The sequence below is a fragment of the Candoia aspera genome, chromosome 3, assembly GCF_035149785.1.
Source record: "Candoia aspera isolate rCanAsp1 chromosome 3, rCanAsp1.hap2, whole genome shotgun sequence".
Classification (NCBI taxonomy): domain Eukaryota; kingdom Metazoa; phylum Chordata; class Lepidosauria; order Squamata; family Boidae; genus Candoia; species Candoia aspera.
In genome coordinates this window covers 162,251,002-162,270,529 of record NC_086155.1, presented here as the reverse complement: position 1 = coordinate 162,270,529, position 19,528 = coordinate 162,251,002, and the positions used below count along the sequence as shown (strand labels likewise).

The 19,528-nt window shown below is 38.8% G+C and overlaps 1 protein-coding gene across 1 annotated transcript in view; it reads right to left on the bottom strand.

Moving 5' to 3' along the window:
• Positions 1–3,960: 3,960 nt before the first annotated feature.
• Positions 3,961–19,528, bottom strand: part of TTC39C (tetratricopeptide repeat domain 39C) — a 48,411-nt gene continuing 32,843 nt past the window's right edge. The window contains exons 5-14 of the mRNA XM_063299200.1: positions 18,778–19,132; positions 16,962–17,130; positions 16,248–16,341; positions 15,418–15,534; positions 14,570–14,679; positions 10,922–11,045; positions 8,371–8,468; positions 6,428–6,532; positions 5,945–5,983; positions 3,961–5,745 (exon numbers count right to left, since the gene is read on the bottom strand). Of these exons, the coding sequence (XP_063155270.1) occupies positions 5,656–5,745; positions 5,945–5,983; positions 6,428–6,532; positions 8,371–8,468; positions 10,922–11,045; positions 14,570–14,679; positions 15,418–15,534; positions 16,248–16,341; positions 16,962–17,130; positions 18,778–19,132 (1,301 nt within the window). The 3' untranslated portion in view covers positions 3,961–5,655. The remainder of the gene's footprint in view (positions 5,746–5,944; positions 5,984–6,427; positions 6,533–8,370; positions 8,469–10,921; positions 11,046–14,569; positions 14,680–15,417; positions 15,535–16,247; positions 16,342–16,961; positions 17,131–18,777; positions 19,133–19,528) is intronic.

Here is a 19,528-nt window from a genome sequence, read left to right as displayed (position 1 = left end):
AAGTATCAACAACAAAAATATACCTGCCTTGGTAAAATTCTTAAAATATATATTAACCTATGAGATGCTTAGTCTATTATTGCTATTAGATCATGCCTCCAAGCTATAAAGTATAAAATCATTCTGATTACATAAAATACAGTCAAGATTGTTCTCATCACCAGCATAATCTAATATAAAAATACCTTTCATGTTTACAAGAGAGAGGTTTCTTCTACAAGGTGTATATGGGAAAAGTAATAGTGGGGAGTAGGAATACATGGGTAGATGGAGCACCAAGCTACTGTTCATATACCAGACACAGTTTGCTTGCAAGATTAATGCATCGCAGAACAGACATGGTGACAGAAGCATATCCATGGCCAGATAACTGTGGCTTTATGAAATGGTTACTTTTGAAGGAGCCAGCCAAAGGCTCCAAACCAGAGCACACAAGTTTTGCAAATTTACCTTAGTCACACATTTACTGGCATGCAGGGGTGTTCACAGGGTATGGTAAAAAAAAATTCAAGATGGCAGCTATGATGATGCAATCAAAGCTTCACCCATTTTTTATGTACATCCAACACACATAAAAATGAGCAGAGTTTTGATCAGACCATTGTGGCCACCATCTTGAATTTTTTCCACCATAGTCTGCAAACATCCCTGCTGGCATGTAATCACAAGTCATTTAAGCAAGCACTGTCATTAAAAAGCCTGTTTTTGTTACAATCCATGCTGGTGGCCTCTTTTTATTTATTTATCTATTTATCAAATTTGTCACCGCCCATCTCTTCCTACCAGAGGGACTCTGGGCGGTTTACAACAATAATCAGTAACAATAAATTTAAATAAATTTTCCTTCAATTTAACAGTTTGTTTTGTGAAAGACTGCATGTGGAACAAATTTCTTGTACCAATAAGAAACTCTTGCAGAAAAATAATGCGGAGTAATATATATACTGTATGTGTGTGTGTGTGTATATATACATAAACAATTAATGACCAAAATTACTTTCAGAAATACACAGAATTCCCCCATCCTGTATTCCCATCATCATAAAACGAAAATTTTCCTTCTTCAGTTGACTGGCACTTTCCAAAGCAGGATGGCTGCGGTTGCTTTTGGTCTGGACACTCAGAAGTCCCTTGGGTCTCACAAATATGTAGGGATAAATCTGCCGCTGTATTTTATGAAAGGACTGGGCCAATTTTTAGCTCCCAGCACCCATTTTGTTCCCCACAGGTCACTACCAAAATTTGCATTTCAGTCCCCATCCTAAAAAACCAACCATTTTCAGCCCCTGACATTGCTGGACATGGAAAAACTAATGTGGCCTGATTGAAGAAAACTGCCCATCCCTCTTTCATGTCCTATTTTCAGTCCAATCACAAGAGCAATATAATTCTATTGCAAGGCGAATGAGTATTTTGTCTTTAGGATGGATTATTAAACTCCTCATTCCTCATGATTATTATTAGTTGTATTTTTACATAACTAGTCACTTAGGTAAAGGTAATTTACAACTAATACCAGATTTAAAAAAAAAAACTGATCAAACACAACTGTCCCAGAATTTGGTGAATGTTTACCTTTCTCACTAGAATATGCTATTTCTGAGCAAGGAACTTTTGGGACAAGCAATTATTGGCGGCAAATAAACTTTTGGTGAGTTAAGCAAAGAGAGTGAACTGTTGATACCTGGTAGCCTCAACCGTTTCTCAGAGTTGTGAGATTCATTTCTGGTAGTTGGAAGTGGGGATTCTGAAGGAGGATAATACAGGAATGGTCATTGGCCAGACGGTTCATGTCAGGTGTTGGAGGGGCAGGAAATAGTGGCTTCTTGTTAGGAAGACCCTAAAAGATAATGGTGGGGTAAGGCCCTTGATCCCACTGAGAGTGAGGATGGAGCAAATTACCCCAGTGATCAGCAATGGGAAGTATGGAAGGAGCAGCTGGGGCAGCTGTTCCTGGAGAAGGGGGATCATCAGCTTGGTCCCAGTCTCTTCTCCAAATGCCCCTTCCCCGAGCCCGGGAGGCCAGACAGTTGGGCACTTTGGCCTCAGACTGCTATTGATGAACGTTAGTGCCACATGTTGTCTTTCTTCACTCCAGAGCAGATGGCTTGGATATTGCAATTAGTCTTTTGTCACGATCAGATCACTTCCCGGTCAATATGCTGCCTGTTGGCACCTGTAATGTCTGCAAGGGTAGGCACTAATTAGGATGGTCTACCTGAACACTTAACAGGTCTGCTTCGTTTTCAGCAGCCACTTACGGATTTTTGGTAGATAGTTCTGCCATGGAACTGGTCAAACTCTGAAACTGAGAAATGAGAATGCAGGATGTGCTTCTTCCTGAGCAGCCTCTCTCTCTGCTTTGATTGCCCATTTGTTTACCAAAAATTCTGGCAGATGAAGTGATGCTATATTACATAACTTCCACCTTGAGTCCAATCTTCCCTTTTAATACTGTTTCCTAGGCCACTTTAGTAGATGATGTTTGTCAAGACTCAGATGGAAAGTTCAGCTTTCCTGGTCCTATAAACCTCTCAGAAACATTCATCATCATCCATGCTATCCTTCTGGACCATCTGCTAGGGTTTGGTTACACTGCATTGTTTTACTGTGGTTCCACTTAATTCTATAGTGGTAGTTCCAGTCATTAGCTCTGGGGATGAGCAACTAAGCTCTGGACCATTCAGTTTGTGCCACTCTTGCCTCTGTTGTTTAGCATCTGTATGAAACCCGTGGGAGAGATCATTTCTGGGTGAGGTACTATCAATATGTTGATATTCAATGGTGTATCTCAGGCCAAGCTGTTGATGCACTGGTAGTCCTCACATGGTGCCTCGAGACTATACAGGACTGACAGTTGAAACACTCTGAAACTGAATTCCAATAAGAGCAAGGTGCTGTTTGTCCAGAAACTATCTCGTCCTTCGTTGACTACTATTTTGGCTGTGGATAGGGTTGCACTCCACCTTAAGAAGCAGGTTTGTGATTTCTGAACTCACAATAGTATGATCAATAAGTGGAAGACATGGCTAGAAAATGCTTTGCTCCACTTTGGCTGGTGCACCACTTTTTGGAGCAGGTGGCCTTGACAAGAGTGACTTGTGCCCTCATCCTCTCAAGATGGGATAACTGCACTTTATTTGGGGTTGCCCTGCGAACTACTAGAAAGCTGCAACGGGTACAGAATGCAGCAGCTTGTTTGCTTGCTGGCAAGTGAAAGCTGTTTCAACATTGTAACATCTATTTTGCAGGTACTGTGTTGTTTCAAATGGATTTCAAAATACAATTCAAATTGCTGTTTTTGACCTATAAAGGTTTGGTTTGGGAACTGTCCATTCCATGTATTTATGCCAGAGAAGATATGGGTAAGCCTAGAAGCAGGCTTTTTCAGGAGCTGCCCATCCTTGTGAAATAGTGTCTCCATAGGGATCCAGGCACACTGGAACATTATCTTTAAGGTTAATGAAGATGATTTTGCCAGGCATTTTGGGTTTAAAATGCTTGCTTGTTGGGACGTCCTTATTTATTTGGAAGACTGGAGGTATCTCTGTTACAGTTTCCTATTTGCTTTTTTCATTCTAATGTTTTACCTGACTAGTTTAGAGTTTACATGGTACTTAATTATCTTGTTTTATTTGTATGATTTATGATTGTGAACCACTTAGTCATTTGAAAATGTTGGGATAAAAATGCTGAAACAACCAAACAAAAATATAAATAAATTACTGCAATTAAAATAGTTATTAAGGACAAGACAGTGAGTTTTAAGACCTTCTTAAAGGCCACAAATTGTGTTAATCCTCCTTTCTCAGCAGGATGTAGGTCCAAAGTCTGGCGCTGGTACAGAGAAGGCCAGAATCAGAATCACAATCTGACCCAAGCAACAGCAGCTCTGGGTGTAATTCTGCTTATGATGATATGGAATGGGGACCATACTGAAGAAGACATTCTCTCTAGTAATTCCTGGTTTGTACAGGGCAAATTTTATGGACAATCGCATCTTGTTTCCACTGAAATGTCAACATGACAAGAAACGCCAATTCTGTAAACTGAAATACAAAACAGGAAACTGAACATTTAAAACAGAATTCCCCCAAGGCAATAGAACCAAGAGTGTTTGACAATCAAGTCTGAGTTAATTATTCACAGCATATAGTGTGTGTGTGTGTTTTTTTTTAAAGAAAAGAGCACAGCAGATTTCGTAGCCATTAAGTACTTTGGGGAGAGCAGTGAGAGCCAGGCTATGCGATCCAGCAGTTACACGATGCACTTGGTTATTTGGTTCCAATTCACATGTGATGGTCCAAACACTGAGCTCATAACACAGGACAGGAACTGCCCTATGTGTGCTCATGACAGTATTACCCAATGTTGAAAGTGAACAGGAAGCCCTTGTGAACATGTAACTCCGTGTGAGCCTTAAATCATGGTCAGTGAATTTCTACTCTCTTAATGCTCGTTGGAGCTTGTTAGTTCAAGTTAAGTGCAAGCAGGATAAAGCATTTAGCAGATCAGGCGAGAATCTAGGGTTCAGAAAGAGAAATACCAGAATTGAAAATAAGGCTTTAACGCCCTAAAAAAAAAAAGCTTCACAGAATATAGGAAAAGCTACTATTCTAAAAATTGTTTTTTAAAAACCATTATTTGCTTTAAAAAAATACATATACACTAAAATAATGTGTGACAACTTTAAAAGTCAGAAAAATTGAATAAAATTCTACTGTGTTATGTTATTTTAAAAGCTCTAAAACTAGGAAGTGACACAATAGGTTTAAAATGCCAGAAGGCAAGTTCTTTCCTGTTTAACCTACATTTTAGCAACATGAGTGATCATTCATAAACCCCTCGTTGGCAACAAAGCCATTTATCCACAGTACCATTTAAAACAGGTATCAAATGTCTAACACAACACTTATGGATTTAAAAAATAAACATTTGGCTAAAAAATAAACCTAACTATATTCTCATAATTTAAAATAAATATGGGGCAGATTTCATTATTTACATATATCTGAATGACCAAGAAAAGTTCACTGAGCAAGTTTGTTGTGCTGTAAATGCACCAGGCAGATTTCCAGCTGCATTTCAGTTGGCTTTTAAATAAAACTATATCCATTTCTGTACCACATTGAAACAACTTTATAGTATTGTTTCCATGAAAGGGATCCTCTCTATAGAAGAAGGAAAAAGCTATCCGGAAATGGGGAAAATAACAGAAATCAAGCCAATATCGATAAAGAAAATCAAAGTGTGCTCATTGTTGGTTCATTTGTATAACCACAGGCTATGATCTTCAGCTTGACAAAAAACAAAAACAAAAGACATCTCCAGGCATCGGAACTAAAGGACTTTAATATGCAAAGGAGTTCTCCAGCACAACTGTGGGGCTGGGCTTGAACGCAATGTCTAGCTTCCCCTAATTTTAAAAGGACTTGTGCAGGAGAAGTCACCAGCAGTTTGAGCCTAAAGTCACTCAACCTTTTTGGCTGAGTCCTTAATTGTTGAGATTGTTAACATTTTTCCATCACCAGTTCTGTGGGTTTGGGAAAACATCTCTTGGCCAGGAAGGTTTTCTGAAGGGAAGCTGATCTTCCTGACAGCTTTGTCCTCAGAGTGCAGAAGTTGAAAAAGCAAGGATGGAAGGCTCCCTATTCATCACTGGGGGACCACTTCTCGCAGAGAGGCTAGTGCTGCATGGATGCGAACATGCAACCTGTTCTCAAAATCATACCCTGTGAATTCTTCCTGTAATAGAGAATAAAGGAAATGATCTAAACATGTTCAAATCCCCCGAGGCAAAGACAAAGGTAAGCACAAAAGAATACAGGTTTCTTTTTGCTTTCACCCTAGTTATAATAAGCCTGTTTCATGCAGGCTACCCTGCAAGGAAAAGAGACCCCCAACATACAGGAAAGAAAATACTTAAAACCATTCTGAATATTACCTTTGCCTGAAGCAGTAACACTTTACCTCTTGGGACAGTCTGTTGGAAGAAGCAAATACCATTTTAGAAATTTGCATGCCATCTTCGGAAGGAAGGAAGGAAGGAAGGAAGGGAGGAAGGAAGGGAGGAAGGGAGGAGAGAAAGGTGCAAATAAACCTGGGGCACTCTAAGCGTTACTGAACTATTCAGTAGCTCCAGGCAGCATGGCAGGATTCCAGGAACTGCACTGCAGCAACTGGATGGACACAAGTTCCCCATTTCTGAAGTACAGAGACTATCAACCCAGTCTAAGATACCCACAGCATCTACCTTTTTGTACATTCTTACTACAGACCTACTATTCAAATCCATTTAATTATCATTTCAATTGCAGAAAAAAAGGGGTGGGAGAAATATATAACCTCAGATCATCTGATCTTTATCGATATCTATCATTAACCAGTATCTTATCTCATGCAGTGTCAAAATACAGTCTTTTGTTACCTGAGGGTCTTCTAATAAAAGACAGCCAAGTTCATAGCAAGCATACGGTTGAACATACAAGTTGTTCTGGCGGCAGAGTTCATCTTTAAGGGCTCTTTGAAAGAACTGCAAAAGAAAAATTATCCTATTGTTTCTAAGAACAAAATCAATCTTTGCACTCTACCCAGAAACTTTTATTAGATCTACAGTTGCAAAACCTCTTCATTTGCCAATTATCATTTCAAACTGATAAATGCACCAAATCAAAACTGGATGGGGAAGTAATTGCTAATGGCTATGGAAAAATAGCAGATGAAAGTACTAAAATCTGAGACCTGTGAATATGATGCATGAACTTAATCTCTGCAGTCACTGTCAAATAAATGTCAGTCTTTCTAAAAAAAAAAAGATAAACTGTTAAAAGAAAAATAGTTCTGAAATTCACCTGGATTTCAAACAATTAGTAAAGAAACTGACCAAACATGCTGTGCTGATCTTACACATTAGGAAAGCAATTCAGCTTTTATGTAATGCGATTAATAGCAATTGAGTGAGCATAAGTGCATAAGAGAAAAAGAGAAATATTGTAAATCACCATGAGTCTCATCAACATCTTCAGTCTCATGGTGGTTTACAGTAGAACACCCAAACAAATTACAGTAAAATTATTTTAAAAATTCCACATGCCAAATAATAACATGATAACACAGTGTAATCACACAGGCATTTTCTTCGTCCTAGGTGAAAGCAGCCCTCTTAATCATTGCAGGAAAGCTCAATCTTTACTGTTTTATGAAACACTGCAAGGATTGGAGCTTCTGGGCAAACGTTATTCCACAAAGTTGGAACCACCAGTGAGAAGCCTCGCCAATGAACCTCAACCAGCCTCAAATCCTTTATTCAAGCAACACTCAGCACCCACAACCAGAATAACCAATCTCGCCTGGAGAAGGGGGACCTACAATACTTGGGAGCCAAGCCATTTAGGGCATTGAAGATTAAAACTAACACTTTCAGCTGTGTTTGGAAACTTATTGAAAGCCACTGCAGCACCTGCAATATAGATGTTACATGGCGGAGGCAGCTCTCCCCTGCCAGCACGTGGGCCGTTGCATTCTACACCAATGCCATTTGAGTAACCCTGAAAGATTACCCTATGCAGAGTGCCTTGCAGTAGTCTGCCATGATGGTGATGAGAGCATAAGTTACCACAGCCAAGCTCTCTCATTCTACTTAGGGCCATGAGTAATTCAACATCTGAAGCCGAGAGAGGGCCACCGTTTCTGCCCAGCCAATCCAGCAGTTGTCATGCATTTAGGAAGACACCCAAGTCATGGATCTGCTCTTTCAAGGGGAGTACCACCCAATCAAAAGTTGTCACTGAAGCAGACAGAGAGCCTGATGATCAGTGAACAAACAGTAAATCAGTCTTGTTGGGATTCATCTTCAGCCTGTTTCATCCCATCGAGGCCCCTATAACCTCTAAGCATCAGACCAATACTGCTACAGCATCTCCAGCCCAGCCTACCTGAAAATTGTCAAGATACTGGTAATACAAGTAGCAGACAAAGATGCAATGGGAAACTACAACAAGATTCTGAAAGTACAAGGGATGGATGCAGGCAAGCTCATAAAGACGACGTAAGGTTTTAAAGAGAAAAAAATAGCATTTTATGAATATTGGGATCAATCAGAAAAAAATTACTGCAAGCAAAAGAGGCAATGGGAAATAAATGAAAAAAACGAAGACAAAATGGAAAAGTGGAAAAATTTTATGGGCTGGATTATGATCTGACAGGCTGAATTTGGCCTACAAGGTGAAGGTACTCTACCCTTGGCTCTAAGTATTCTGATCCTAGAATTTTCATTTGCTGTATTGTTACTGATAATATGTTTCTTGGTTAACTGATAATCGTTTCTTCTTATATACCCAAATATGCTAGCACATTTTCTCTCTCAGTTACCTGAACAGCATCTTCAGCATTTCCTAAGCATTTATGTATGGCACCAAGCAGCAAGTTCTTCAAACCAACAACCATTGAATCGTCAACTTCCTGGCAAGCTTTAGAAAGAGAAAAGGGCAGGAATAACTGACCATGATTAGAGTATACATTTGACATTGATACTATTCTTCCATTCCCCAACCCCCATTCTCTAGATTCAAAATTCTTCAAATAGAGGCAGGCCTCTTTAAAAGGAGGCACAGAAGGCTGCTAAGCAAGCTTTCAGCCCGACCTTCACTTTTCATTTTTCCTCTAGTTCAACCTACATTTGGACAAAAAGGGCTGATCCATCCTTAGCTATGTGCAATTCCCCTTCTTGAATATTTAATTTTCACAATACTGATTTGGCCAACTGACATCCTAGTTTTGTGGAGTTAAGAAAAAAATCTTTAGATTCCTCTGTTAACTTAAAGGCAATTTGCAAATTCCATTGCCCACTTCCTTTGCCTTCCATTACCTTCTTCCTTCCTCTTTCCATTGCCTTCCTTTGCCTTCTTCCTTCCTTTCCCGACTGCTTATGGGGACTTCTGGTGAGGATTCATGACAAACTAGACATCCCTGAAGGAGCAGCAATGGCATTGTGGCAGCGATTGACAGCCAGATGGTGAATTCTGGCTGGCAAAATCTCTCCAGAAAAAGGAGAGATTGTGAGATTGCCTGCATGTACTCTGGACAGCTGCTTCTCATGAGTAGATTGCAAGAACTGAGGTTTTTGTGGTTGGCTCGTGAGTTGAGTGGCTGGGATTTCAACCAAACTGACAGCTGTAATGTAGCCTATATGGACATAAAGTTTGCTCAGGCTCATTTCTTAACCACTTTTGGAAATTGCTTCTTAACTGCTTTTTAGCTATTAGGAACCTTTGCAATGGCAAGTTTTAGAGCACCAGGTGAGTCTCCTTCAATCCTTAGTGAAATATGTTTTAAATACAGGCTTAAGGATTTTTTTAAAAAATTCTTTTGGAATAAACAGTAAAAGAGTGATTAGAACGTTGATTTTGGAAAGTTACAAACCGACTAAGGGTCCAGATGGATTTGAAGTAAGATTTTGAAATTAACTATAAGAATCCTTCCCATGGGAGAATGCGGTTGTTTTGAATTTCTTTACAAAAACTTGATAGGATGGAACTCTAAAGGTTGGACACTAGAGGGAACCAGAAGGAACTAAAGATTACAATTAAAGGAGAGGAACACTTAAATTTCACTTACTAATACAGAATAGAGCAAAATACTTTAACATTGGATGTATTGAAGGATATTTGTGAACAATGGACCCAGAAGTTAATTTTAAAAATGTCTGCCATTATAGAAAGACTGTGTTTAAAAGACGTAAAGGAAAAGGAACAAGTTTTACCAGACAAAACTGAGACTGGTTTGAAAGTGGATTTAAAAATACAAGAATGATATGGAAAAAGATGCTACGCTGGATATACAAATGAAACCAGCTGATAAAAGGGATATACAAATAACAATACAGTATAATACAATACAAATACAAAACAAAACAATACAATACAAATAAAAGGGATATACAAATAAACTAAAAGAGTGACCTGGATAACTTTCCTATATTGGATTTACAAAAGAGTCTTTTAAAGTTTTGGAGGATTTTGTGAGAAGGGACAAAGAAAACATGAAAAGAAATCAAGTTCTAGGACAGTATTTGAAGGGATTAAAGATCAAGATTGTTAAAAGTAAAAGGAAGGAATATAAAGTTGGTTTATTTGATCAGGGTTTAAATAGGTATGTTGTTATCTCTGGCAACCCTTAATGGACTTTTGCAGACCAGGATTGAATGATTATGTTTTAAAGGTTTATAGATAAGAGATGAGATATGAAAAGAAGAGATAATTTGTTGTACTTTCGGAGAAGGTGATAAGTTACTAAAATTGTTTATCCTTGTTGTTATGAAGGGGGAAGTAATTTCTTTATATATCCCTTTTCTTTACTATATATATTCTTATTTTTTTCTATTTTTCTTTCTATTTTTTTCCTTTTCTGCACTATTTTTCTTTCTATTCTTTTTTTTAGTTTGTATAAGTTCTTATCTTTTTAATTATGTTTAATAAAATTATTTTTTAAAAAAAGACTTTGCTTGTGGGAAGCTGGCAGGGAAGATTGCAAATAGTGATCACATGACTGTGGGATGCTGCAACCATCATAATTGCAAGTTGGTTGCCAAGTGTCCAAATTGCGATCCCACGACTGTGGGGACCCTGTGATGGCTGCAACTTTAAGGACTGGTCATAAGTCCCCCTCATTCAGTGCCATCGTAACTTTGAACAGTCGCTGAACAAGTGATTGTAACCCAAGGACTATCTATATTGACAACTTATTTCTTAACATTTTAAGCACAAAAATTATCATGCCAATTATGAGATAAAGAAATCAGTTTCTGCCTTCAAATTGGCACAAACTGCTTTCTAGCAGCAATTTAAAAAAGGGACAGGGGAATATATTGCCTTGTAGAAGAAAGACTGTGTGCAAAAAATAAAGCAGAAGTCACATTGTGTACCTTGACTCATATGCTGTAGATTGGTGAAAGAACAGTTTGGAAGGGCTTTCCATAAGTATAGTACCTCAATGGATGCCAGGACACAAAGCTGTTTGGTTGGTTTTTGCTTTCTAAATCTCTCTGCCTGCAAACAGAAAAGACACTGGTTTTATTTTCCAAATAAGTTGAGGGCAAGTACTTTTTAGCATGGCCATGTACATACAGTTGTAATAGAAATTATTCAACCCCCATTGCAAATCAGGTTAATTGTCAAAATGTACAGACTTTCAGCTGTTTGCAGTGAACAACTCAAACAAAAGCAATTGAAACAGCTCAACACAACGAATGCTTCAAGTGGTGTCCCCAAATTCAACTGAAAATGCAACTTATCATGACTTCTCCAGTCTCAAAATTATCCAACTCCCTGAACAGAATCTGTCACAACAGCACACATACAGTATGCAAAACAGGTGCTGTCTCAAGCACACCTGAGGCAACTAGTCAAGGGCTTCATTAGTTGCACCAGGTGTGCTTGAGCTGGAACACATGAAATACCTGAACTGGCCAGGGGTTTGCTGAGTGCCACGTTTGACTGCATGTCAGAAATACAGTATGGCTAAGTCAAAAGAATGGTCCAAAAGGGTAAGAGAAGAGATCATCGCCCTTCACAAACAAGGAACAGGATACAGAAGGATAGCGAAGGCACTGAATGCTCCTAGAGACACCGTTGGAAGCATAGTTCACAAGTTCAAAGTTAAAGGAACAGTGGTTACACTACCTGGACGGGGCAGAAAAAGGAAGCTGTCAATGGCTGCAACCAGATTTCTGAGAAGGCAGGTGGAGAGAAACCCTCGAGTGACCGCAAAAGACCTGCAGCAAGACTTGGTGGCAACAGGCACTGAGGTTTCAGTGAGCACAGTAAGGTGCATACTAAACACAGAAGGTTTCCATGCCAGAACTCCAAGACATACACCGCTACTGACCCAAAAGCAGAAGAAAAGTCAGCTCCAATATGCTCAAAATCATATGAATAAGCCACAGAAGTTTTGGGATTCTGTTCTGTGTGGAGCGATGAAACAAAACTGGAACTTTTCGGCCCGATGGATCAGCGGTATGTCTGGAGGAAGAAGAATGAAGCGTATGCTGAAAAGAACACTCTGCTTACAGTTAAGCATGGTGGTGGCTTGGTGATGCTCTGGGGCTGCTTTGCATCCTCTGGCACCGGAAACCTGCAGCGTGTGGACGGCAAGATGGATTCATTGAAGGATCAGGAAATCCTAGAAGAAAATGTCACGCTGTCTGTAAGGAAGCTGAAGATTGGGGGTCATTGGACCTTCCAACAAGACAATGATCCCAAGCATACCTCAGATTCCACTTGGATGCAGAAGAAGTCCTGGAAGATTCTACAGGGGCCATCACAGTCACCTGACTTGAGCCCCATAGAAAATCCCTGGTGGGATTTGAAGAAGGCAGTTGCAGCACGCAAACCCAAGAATATTACTGAACTGGAGGCCATTGCTCATGAGGAATGGGCTACGATTCCTCAGGAACGCTGCCAGAAGCTGGTGTCTGGCTATGCATCTCATTTGCAGCAGGTCATAACAGCGAAAAGGTGCTCTACTAAGTACTGAAGATGCTTGCCATGAAGGGGTTGAATAATTTTGAGACTGGAGAAGTCATGATAAGTTGCATTTTCAGTTGAATTTGGGGACACCACTTGAAGTTGAGCTTTGTGTTGAGCTATTTTGATTACAACTATAAAAATATTTAAATTATACACTGGGCAAACATGAAAAGCTTTAAAATTTCAACATAAAGACCAGCAATCTTAAAATATTGAAATATCATAAGTGAATGTAGAGCCCCACAACTCATTGTTCAGGGCTCCAGCCAGCCTAGGATAGGAACCTAGGGGGTGCTGTTCCTAATCTCCTTTCTTTACATAGTAGTAAAGGTCTCAAGGAATAGAGACAGCTTAGTGCTGGCCTTTAACCAGATCAATGGATAGATAGAATAACAGCTCTTGATTGTTGTATAACTAGGGGTTGGAACACAGAGCAAGAGGACTGTTTGACTCCATGTGCTATACATATCCCTGCTTTGTCCCTTATGTACATTCAGCCAGACCTTTCCATTTCTCTATACTTGTATTGCAATTCATTCAACCTTCCATGGGTCAACTATGAACTCATTTGAGAGTCATACACGCTGTCCAACTTCTATTTTCTTTAGATCCCCCCAACCCTCAGGGATAAAGTCAGAGGAGAATTCAACAACTGTAATTAGGCAGAACTGGAAAAAAGACAATATACTACTCCTAAATAATGGTAGCAACGAAGAGAGCAGTTCCTGCCTCTGACATTAAGATTGAACTTAGAAGCTTTGGCTCCAAATAATGAAATGATTTTTTTCTATTTTTGGAAGGCACTCTTAAATATACACATGAAAGTACAACTACAACTACAAACTACCCACATTATCCATACACTACTGATCAAATAAGTAGGATCATAACTAATAAGTATTTTCATAAAGTTATTATTTCAACTGTAGCTAGTCTTTTTCTCTTTTATAGTTTAAGATATTAACAGGTATTACAAATCATAGCATAAAATCCTGCCAGAAATACTGAATAAATGCACACTTTAAACTATTACCAAAATCCATCAAATGTCCAAATTATTCCTGGATAACTAATCACTTACTACTCAATGCTAAATGAAATACCTGCATTGTGTATAATCCTAATTAAACCATCTGGCATATTTTAGATGATCACATTTTGAATGACAATTTGGATGGGATGGAGATGTCTTTCCACCATGGGAAAAAGAACATTGCAATATTCTATCCAAAAACCCCAGTTACAGCTACGTGCACTGATGGTGTTCCTGCTAAGGGAATCATTCAACACAGGGCCTGTTCCAGTGCACAGGCAGGATTGAACAGAAGCAGTCTGGAATTCCAAGCTCATTCTTTTGCTAGAAAAGTTCCAGAATAATTTCTCTCTCAAAAAACCCCCTAAGCCAGCACAATTAATTTCCTTCACACTATTATCAGCAGGGAAAAGTTTAAAAGACAAAGAATGAGAACAAGAGAACACCTATATCTCCCACAGCATTTGCCTTGGCTGGCACAAGCTAGCAGGAAATAGGAATGAATATCTCTCCCCCCCATGGTGCCCTGTAGAGTAATGTATCTAAACACATTGTTAACAAAAGGTGGTTTGTACACTGAAATCAGATCCCTACACAAAGATGCCTCACCTATTACATCCTTGACTTCACTCAACCACATCTTGCTCCCCCACCCAAAAAGTCACTTGCTGCAAATAATAAGCTGGTTCTCACACTTTAACTAGGTAAATGTACTATAGTTAGGTTATTGCCTGTCACTGCATCCACAGTTTAACCGAATCAAGACAGGAGATTTAGATAATACAAATTGGGAGAGGAGGCAAGTTAGAGTTTCCTTTCTTCTTTTTAAATTGCATATGGTCTAGCTTAGAGCCTTTCCTGTCATTTTCTGGGAAGTCAGACAACTGAAGTTTAGCAGCAGTTAGAGGGGATTTTTAGGATCACAAAAAAAGGATTTGAGGTTCAAATGTGGTCCTATGGTTGCAGATTGCCCACCCATATACCAAGTCAATCCAGTTTATGTTCAGCAGACCTTTTTGACTGAGAACTGTTCAATTTGATTGTTTTTTCTTTTGAAAAGCTTCTGGACTTCCTTGAAAACAGTCTGTGCACCATTCACTTCACCAGTAGCTCCTTGACACACTGTAATAAAAAAAGAGTTTCTTTCATTAATTTAAAACATTTGTTTTTATGTATATTTTAATGTAATTTTTATGTGGCTATGTTTTTAATGCTATTTATTGTAAACTGCCCAGAGTCCCCCATTGGGGGAGATGGGCGGTGATATAAATTAAATAAACAAACAAACAAACAAACGATCCTGTCCCCCTCACTGACAATCTGACATATTCATTAAACATTTACCAAATTTTATGAATCATTGATTCTGAATTTGTTGGCTTTCCTTTTCCCTTCCTTTCTGAATCACGTCTGCTAAAATGCAAACCTGCAGGCAGATTCTGTGTTGCTTTTTGAGTAGTAGCTAAGAAACTCTGTCCTTATAAAAATGAATATATACTGAAATATAGGAGGTGATGCATTCACAATTATCTGTTGTGGTAATTGCTATCTGTTGGGTTTTGCTCCATTTGCATGTTTTTTGTTAGTTGCTTTCTATCATCATTACATTTATTATTAGGCACCCAGGGTCACATGTCAATCAGGTGGCTATATAAACCTACCAAATAAATGATTAAATAATGCAAGAACAACACATGCTCAAAACCTCACTCTAATAAGTCACGAGATAGACATGCACCCAATATATTTTTGCCACTGTTGTGTTTATAAGAGTAATTTTTAAAATAAAATATGTTGAACCATACAACAATCACTGTATTAACTCCACCCCAAATTACACATACTTCTGAATCATGTAACAATACTTCCCTGCTGTTAAGTAGGCATAATAACACTGGGACCATCTTGATTCATTTTTAAGACGTTCAAATGATTCAAATGCATCCTTGAAGTTCATTTCTATCATGCTACACCAGCCTAAAAGGGACAAGCAAAAAAAATGTGCACAGAATATTATGATGTCCATCCTATGCATTATTAACAACAAAATAATATTTTTAAATTAACAAAGCATACTCCTCAAGCTATACTGGCTCCCAATAGGCTTCTGGGTGCAATTCAAGGGGCTGGGTATTACCTTTAAAGCCCTACAATGGCATAGGACTGGGTTCCTTGAGGGACTGCCTTCTCCCTAGAACGTGTGCCTGCTCAACATACTCCCACAGGAAAGGCATGCTCTAGATCCCTTCTTTTAAATCTTGTCAACTTATGGGACCTAGAAAGTGCGCTTTTTCTGTGGTTGCCCGTTCTCTAGAATGATCCTGCCCCCCCCCCCCGATTTATGACAGGCCCCAAATCTTCTTGCCTTTAGGAAAGCCATTGAGACAGGCGTTAGTGGCTAGTTGGGTGGGAGTCCCCTTGTGGTTGTTTTGTTGTGTGTTTAGTTGCCATTTCACTTTTTGTATTTTGTATTTATATACTGGCTCTTTATTGTTATGTGGCTTTCTTTGGTTTTTTTCTTCGTTTTGATTAATTGTGTGTTTATGGTGTACACCAACCAGAGTCACACTGTTTGATTTGGGTAGCCTAATAAATCTTTAAATTAAATAAATAACGTATCTGCTGGAGACTGAATCTTTCAGACACTTCTTATGTCTAAAGAGAAAGGAAACATTAATGTATTCATATACCGATTTCATAGAGGCAGACATGCTGAATCTCTCTCTGATCAGTTGCAAGTTCCAAGGCAGTATTGAAGGAGGTCAAGGCACTGTTGATTTGACACTAAGAAGAGAAGAAAAAGGCTGCAATCAAAATGCAGAAGCACATAAATATCAACTTCACAAGGGTTTATTCGAATCACTCTAGAACAGTATAAAAAAATTAAATGTAACGGTCATCTTGTGAAATTTAATTGTAGGAACTACAAGTCAGCTAACAAAACATGGACTGATTATTGAAATCAATGTAAAATTCAGCACTCTAGCCTTCTACTTCCTTGCTCTCATGGCCTCCAAAACCATCAGCTCATAAGTGATAGTGATAGAAAAAGCAACAACAGGAGAAATGCTATACAGAATACTGATTCTGCCTGGGAAGAGACAGCACGCTCCTCAGAAAATCTCTCATCGATGGAAACAGAAATCAACAAATTCTCACAGTATCCTGAAATATGTATCACAAACTATCACCTATTGCAGACCCCCATTCAATACTGAGTCAATGAACTTGCATAACAGAGACTCAGCACATGCCACAGTGTTACCATACACAAAACAATGCCATAGCACTTCCACTAGCATAGTTATGACTGTACTATTGCCAGTCTCTTGACATTCTTACTTTTTTTTACTACTACGGTGTAGAAGAACCTGAAGAACCACCAAGGACAAAGTTTGCAGTACCTCTAAACGCTGTATTCTGCCTTTGAAAAACATGAAGAGAGATGAGTTTGGATAAGCAGCTTCTTTTTTCTGAAGAATCTCTTCAGCCTCTTGCAATCCTGCTTTGGTGTCACTGCCATCCAAAGCAAAGAAAGGGCGAACCACTGTGTGGTACCACAGCAAGGCTAACCTAAAAGTACAAGAAGATACTGACATTAGCTAGTTCCATACTTTGGAAATTCAGAAGCATCAAAGAATACACAGTAATATGGAGTAATCAATCCATTAAAGCAAGTTCCTTTTTTAAACTTTAGCAACTTACACAGGCAGGTTGAGTGCATGCATAGTACTGCTCCCAATCACCCACTGAAACGAGCAAGCATTCACACCTTTCTTTAGAACATGCTTGCAAGTAAGTTACATTATCGGCTATAATAAAAACGTTCATACCTATTTTGTGTGAAGCACTTTAGAACTGGATTGAGCTATGGCAAGGATGAGAAATGTGGCCTCAGGATCCCATTTAGCACCTGAAACGCTTTTGGTATCCTCCTATGTCTCCTCTAAAAAGTGGTACAGTTTCCATAATTTTTAGATAGAAACTAGATGAAAACTGTACTAAAACAGGTTTATTCATATATTCCTCCACCTATCTATACAAAATGGTATCACTCACTTTGCAGCATTGCCCTTTCCAACACAGATCTCATTACCCCAAAAGTTAAACAGTTTCCAGTCACAAAATTGTTGCTCTCTCAGAGATATAGTATCAAAACATAAGGAAATTAAGTCAGCTTTTACTCAACTAAAGTAAAAAAGTTCTTCAATTTCTGAAGCTGGAATCTGATGGTAGAAGAGATATGGAATTCCCTAGAAAATGCCACCGAACATACCAATTATGCAATCAAATTATACAATCAGCCTTCTAAACAGAAACAAATTAGTACCCAATAGTTTTAATGCAAAGTCACTCACAAACTCTGTGAGTAACTTCAGACATCAGTAACATTGTCATCATTGCTAACAAAAAATTAAAGGCTCCCAACAAAGGAAGTAAAGTGCTTAAAATTATACTTGTTCTACTAGTTAGGACAGCCACTGCATGTGAACAAGGGTTTAAATGTTCATTTTTCTCTTTGCAACCATCCACGAGTCATCCAGATTACTGAAACCCAGAACTAGTACCATATGTTAGCTTAAATAGGATGTAGGCCATTCTAGGGAATTTCAGTTCCAACCCAAGATTCCTTAACCTGCAGAATCTGTTAAAGAAGTTCCTCCACTGAGTTATCACATTAACTTAAAAAGAAAAGGAAGGCTACATCATGCACGATGTGTGTGTGGAAAAGTAACCCTTACATTGAAACGAAGCCCAGATGCAAAAACTCCATGTCAGTTGAAAAATAGAAAAGTGCCAACTCAAAAGTATCTGCATTTTAAGAACAGCATTCTACTACTTCACACAGAACCATACAAATACAGAAAAATTAGCTCTTACTAGAAAGTCTAAATGGGCATACAGAAGATAGTAAAATGTTTTAAAGTGCTAAGGACTTAAGAATGGTTTAATTGGTATTTGTTCTGAGTCCAACAATTTGCACTGAGTAAAAACAATCTGAGGACACAATAAGCTTCCTCTCTGAATTAAAGGCCTCCAATTCTATAACTTAAAGCATATCAAAGAACAGCTCTTAATTAACTAGGTGATGTTTTCTCTTTTCAAAAAAAGAAAAAAAGAAAAAGAAAAGACAAGACTGTGTTGCTACCTTACATTGGCTTGAAGTTTACTTACTTCATTTCTAAGCTATTACCAAAGCATTGCAATATAGCTACTCACGTAGCTAAAGGGGCCTTCATGTCCTTACTTTCACTTGCATACATCAATGAAGAAAGCCCCTGCAGGCGGTCTCCAGGAAAACCCAGCAGATTGATGATTTTGAGCAGGTTTGGGGGCACCATGGATATGCAAAGATGGAAAAGTCCATATCCAAAGCTAACAGCACCTTTCAGTCTGTTAAGTGAATCCTCTGTAACACCTTCTGCAGCAATGTGATTATCATTTGTAGCATCAGAAGTCAAGGATTCCTGAGTTATCTTCTTCTGATAAAATTCCTGAAGCGTATTAATGTCGGTATAGCACTTATTATAGATTTTCCAGGCTTTTCTAAGGATCCACCCACCTTTTATATAAGCTGAGGGGAACAAAAAAAAAAGAGACAAAAAGAGTTTAGTCAACTTTAGGCCCAAAGCACCCTGGAATAGTATTGCTTTAAGCTGTTTCTGAAATGTAAGAAGGTGGGGGCTGCAGGTACCTCTGGAGGGAGTTTTCCATAAAGTGGGGGTCACCCATAAGAAGCCTGTCCCCTAATCCACACTCCATGTACCTCACTAACTGAAGACCCCCAACAGGCCTATTCTTGACCAGGCTGAATGGGAAGATTCAATACTATTGTGCCATGGAAGAGTTTGCTTTTACTTTTGTAACCTATTTATTTAGCTACCCACTCAGCGCACAAGTACCATGACACCCCAAATCAGCATGTGAATATAGTTAGTCCTCATTTAGCAACCACAACTGGAACTGGCAA